The 4,709-nt window shown below is 41.6% G+C and overlaps 2 protein-coding genes across 2 annotated transcripts; one reads left to right on the plus strand and one right to left on the minus strand.

The window, feature by feature from the left end:
• Positions 1–264: 264 nt before the first annotated feature.
• Positions 265–1,589, plus strand: LOC127532502 (programmed cell death 1 ligand 1-like). The gene is made up of 3 exons (XM_051944251.1): positions 265–451; positions 844–1,110; positions 1,195–1,589. Exons 1-3 carry the CDS (start codon positions 292–294, stop codon positions 1,587–1,589), a joined length of 822 nt encoding a protein of 273 aa, XP_051800211.1. The 5' UTR covers positions 265–291.
• Positions 1,590–3,647: 2,058 nt separating this feature from the next.
• Positions 3,648–4,279, minus strand: LOC110947021 (ATP synthase subunit delta, mitochondrial-like). Its single transcript, XM_051943950.1, has one exon. It carries the CDS (start codon positions 4,256–4,258, stop codon positions 3,776–3,778), a length of 483 nt encoding a protein of 160 aa, XP_051799910.1. The 5' UTR covers positions 4,259–4,279; the 3' UTR covers positions 3,648–3,775.
• Between the last annotated feature and the right edge of the window lie 430 nt (positions 4,280–4,709).

A 4,709-nucleotide genomic window follows, 5' to 3' on the forward strand; every position in this document is an offset into this window, starting at 1 on the left:
TACAGATATCTTTATAAATATCTATATTTTATGCTATAAAAAATTCAGGAACGCTGCTCAACAACTAAATCTAAGTGTGTTTCTGATGCAGGTCTGAGTCTGTCACTAACATGGTCTTTACCTGATGTTGCAGATACTGAGGTGTCCTGTGTTTTTATGGAGAGATGCATCTTACCATGCAGCTTCCAGGTCGCTGATCATGTCGTCATCCACTGGTTTCAGTTGACAAAAGGATACCTCCGTGTCCATTCGTACTACAACAACCAAGACAACTTTGGACACCAACATCAGATGTACAGAGACAGGACGTCACTGATCAAGGACCAGATCTCCAGAGGAAACGCCTCACTGCAGCTGACAGGAGTGAAGGTTCAGGATGAAGGAAGATATCAGTGTTTCATCAGCACCATCAACAGAAACAAGGAGTCAATTATCAACCTAAAAGTTTATGGTAGGAGAATACAGAAATATCATTTGTTTTCTTTCTGTTCAATGGTTTTCTAAATATAGGAACAGTTTCATCACATAGTTCATTCAACTTAAAGTTCCTTTCAACTCAGAATATTAGTAACTTGGACAGAGGTGACCTGGTCAGAACTGTCATCTGGGTGTTGGTTCTTTCTGTGTAAAGTTTCATGTTTTCATCTGGTGCTTCAGCTTCCTGCTGAGGTTAATGAATGATTCTAGATTGACTGTAGGTGTGAATGTGTTTGATCATCTCTGTGTTGGTCCACTGATGGACTGATGATCCATCAGCTGATAAACTCCAGTCCTCCTGTGATAAAGTGGTCAACAGAAAATGGATGGATATCAGTAACTATCTGTGCATCTCCTCTTTTCCAGCTCCAGTCCATGATGTCAACATCCAGCAGGTAGAAAACAGGATGACCTGCAGCTCAGAGGGGATCTACCCTCAACCTGAGCTCACCTGGTCCACCACACCTCCATCCAACATCAACCTCCACAACACAACCACAGTCCAGCAGAATGAAGAGCAGCTTTACAGCATCAGTAGTTCTCTGATCCTCTCACACAGTCGTACTCATCTGGTCTACAGCTGCACCGTCAGCACTCCAACAAACAGGAGGAGAGCTGCTTGGAGGAAACTCAGTGAGGAAAACATCTCATCTCAACAATCCACTCACACATTATTGACTTGCTTCATTCTGGTCTTTTTCTCTTCCATCATTTCAGCTCCTATCAGTGGATCAACAAGTGAAACAATCATCACCTGCGCTGCCTCCAACTTTTCCTTCTCTCACCTGCTTTGGAGATTCAACCACAGTCAGATGATGGTGAAGCAGAGCAGGACTGATGGCAGCTCCACAGTCTCAGAGGAGTGGAGGCAGCAGGTGAAGGATGTGTCAGAGTCAGGAGACATCACACTGCAGGACTTATCTTCAGAGCAGGAGGGAATCTACACCTGTCAACTCAGTAATGCTGAGGAGACGCTGATAAGTGACATCTCTGTGAAGATCAGTGGAGGTAAAACAGCAAAAGTTCCTCTGATTATCGGGAAGATGTGTTTGACCTGCAAACATCAAAGATCACAAAACTCCCTCATGAAGCTTCCAGAGACAGAAAATTAACTGAATCTTTTTATGTTTCAGGGAATTCAGTCCATGTTGGAGGAATCATAGGTTTAGTGGTTGGAGCTGTTTCGGTTGCAGCAGCAGTAGGAATCATCCTTCTACTGTTCCATAAAAAGAAAAACGGTAAGAAGACGTTCATCTTTCACTTCAGAATTAATTTCTTTTTCATTGTGTGGGTTGATGATCTTTTCTGAACATTTCTCAGATCAACAAGAAAACAACACAAGAACATCAAGCAGTGAAGAAACAACAAAAGTAAATGTTGTGTGTTAAACTTGTGTGCTGCTCTGTGTGAACTACAGTGAATGAGGGAACATGTTAAAGGAGAAAACTGTTGTCATCAAGTTAGTTTTCTGGGATGTTTCAGGAACATTTCCACCACTTATTTTCTACAACATGGTTTGTTGTATCAGCTAAGATGATCTCAGTCAGAGTTCAACAACATCCATGAAATGAAAACATTAAAGTCGCTGAAATGAAGCTAAAACAGAAAATCACATGAAGGAGTCATGATTGATGAGAAAATTTATTATGGTCTCTATATTGAAGATGAATGTTTCTTCTATGTCCAGATGTATGAAGCTTGACAATAAAAATGTAGGACGTCCTTCAAATGAAGAAAATGTTGAACCTGAACTCCAGTAAAGTCTGGACCTCTGGAAGTGGAAACAAAAAACATCTGCACCAGTAGCTGAAGGACTAAATAGCGTCTGCATGTACATCTGTATGCATCTGTATGTATGTTCATCTGTTTGTACTGAGGCTGCTTTCCATGAGGTCATCAGTGTAGCTATCAGAGGACATGCAGGAGACACGTCGTCCTCAGTATTTAGAACATCTGCCCACTGGTAAAAATATAAAGGAAGCCAAAAATCTTGATTTAAAAAGATAACAAGCAGCTTTACATCTGACTGACTGCATCATATCTGTTAGTCATCTAATGCTGCTTTTACTGAAACTGACAGAGTTTCACTGAATGAACGTGACAGAAATACTGAGGAGATCTGAAGAACTTTTGTAGTTGAATGTTCAATTTAAAAGGATTTCAGTGTTTTCTTTTAATAGCTAATTGGTGAATTTCTAACTATTGATGCGCTTTTGTCTGCTGTTACTATCATTGTTTTCTTTGTGCATTTTAAAACTATTTTGATAATGTTGAGTTTTATAGATGTTTTCACTTCATGAGTTCTTTTATTTGGTCTAAAATAAGCTGTAGGTTGACTTCTTTGTTTTGTATTTTGATTTTTGACAGAAAAGATTTCAAACTAGAATTTCAATGTGATTGGAGCTAAATAGAAACACGAGGCTTCAAATACAATCTAGAGTCTGTATTTCCATGTATCATTAGACTGTCAGTATTAATACTGGATCATCAGACTTCATTTCATGTCACAAGATTCTCAAATCCTGTTTGACGTCATATTTTCATGCTGACAAAACACCATGATTGTAACAGTCTGTGACCTCTACTGGTTTTATTGTTAATTTATTATTAAAAATAAAAAACATTCTTGGAGAAACCACAATAAATGATTTCAGTTTGTGTCCAGCAGAGGAAGCTGCAACTCCATCACTCATTCATTCAGTCAAACACTTCACTATTGAATCTACAAACTTGATCTCAGTATGAGATTTTTAAGTGTTGATTTAGCTGGAAAAGTTCTAAAAAACTACCACAAAGACACACAAAATGACCACAAAGACTCAAAATGGGCTGAAAGAGAATAATAAACACCAAAGACATACAAAATGACCACAAAAAGAAACTAAAAAGCCACCAAACAACTAATGGTAAATGGTCTGTATTTATATAGCGCTTTACTATACCAGGTACCCAAAGCGCTTTACATGATATGTCACATTCACCCATTCACACACACATTCACACACTGATGGCGGAAGCTGCCATGCAAGGCGCTAACCACGACCCATCAGGAGCAATTAGGGGTTCGGTGTCTTGCTCAGGGACACCTCGACATGAGCACAACGGGCCGAGGATCAAACCGGCAACTCTCCGGTTGCAAGACAGCCACTCTACCCACTGAGCCATGCCGCCCCAATAAATTTATTGTTAATTTCATCCACTGTACAAAGAAAGCCTGGAATCTCTTGGACACTGACTGAACTGGAAACACAGCTGACCACTGATTTCCTTCAAAGCAACAGAAAAGATTACCACAGGTCTACTCCAGAGCCTTGACGATGGCCTCGTTGGCTTCTATGCTGACCTGAGCTTCTGCCCTCGCTGCCTCGTCACATGTACCGGCCAGTTCAGACTGGGCCTTCTCCAGGTTGGCCTTGGCTGCTGCAATGTCCAGCTGGTCCAGGGGCACGGCCTCCTCAGCTGGCAGCTGCACTGAAGAATCAGCGTTGACGGTTACTGACCCACTGCTCACAAAGTATTTAGCAGAGGAACCGTCGTCATTGAAGACTGTGACAACACCGGGCCTGAGCACCTGCAGGGTGGGAACGTGGGCCGGAAGGATACCGAATGCACCGGTGAGCGTGGGCACATCAACCTGCTTCACATTAGCCTCTTTGAAAAACACCTGTGTCGGGGAGGCGAAAGTGAAGGACATCTGTGGGGCCCCGGAGGCGGCCTCGGAGTAGGAACGGGACTGCCTGAGCACCGGGAGAGCAAGACGGAGGAATCTTGCTGCCATCATGTCTGAAAAGTTTGGTTTTATTCAAGCATTAGTGGATGACAGAGATCCCCGAGCCCTCGGTGTGCACTTGGTAGGACAAGGACGTTGGGAAGCTACCCATCAGGCTTTACGGTGACCAAAACTAGATGCAAAACAAACTTAAGAGACACAAAACAACCACAAATAGACACAAAATGACATCTGGATTCTCTCCAAAGTCCAAAACAAAGTTCTCCTCAGGGAGAAAGCCAAAGATAATCTCATCTAAAAATACTCCACATTATTCCACATCACCTTAAAGGCAGGACTTTAAAGTGCTGCTGGCAGTCATCACGTCATTAGTCTGATTTACAGTTTCAACGTCTCATTGTGTTTTAGCTGGAATTTAACAGACTTCTACACCATGAAATGATTAAAGTTGACTTTAAAATAAATAACTATGAAAAGAAAAATGTAGTTTATCTTGTGGCTG

This window comes from Acanthochromis polyacanthus, chromosome 23 (genome assembly GCF_021347895.1).
Source record: "Acanthochromis polyacanthus isolate Apoly-LR-REF ecotype Palm Island chromosome 23, KAUST_Apoly_ChrSc, whole genome shotgun sequence".
Lineage (NCBI taxonomy): Eukaryota > Metazoa > Chordata > Actinopteri > Pomacentridae > Acanthochromis > Acanthochromis polyacanthus.

Coding starts and splice junctions, on each gene's coding strand:
- LOC127532502 (XM_051944251.1), top strand. CDS start 292: ATGTACAGAGACAGGACGTCACTGATCAAGGACCAGATCTCCAGAGGA. Junction 452..843: donor TATCAACCTAAAAGTTTATG/GTAGGAGAATAC, acceptor CCTCTTTTCCAG/CTCCAGTCCATGATGTCAAC. Junction 1,111..1,194: donor AGCTGCTTGGAGGAAACTCA/GTGAGGAAAACA, acceptor CCATCATTTCAG/CTCCTATCAGTGGATCAACA.
- LOC110947021 (XM_051943950.1), bottom strand. CDS start 4,258: ATGATGGCAGCAAGATTCCTCCGTCTTGCTCTCCCGGTGCTCAGGCAG.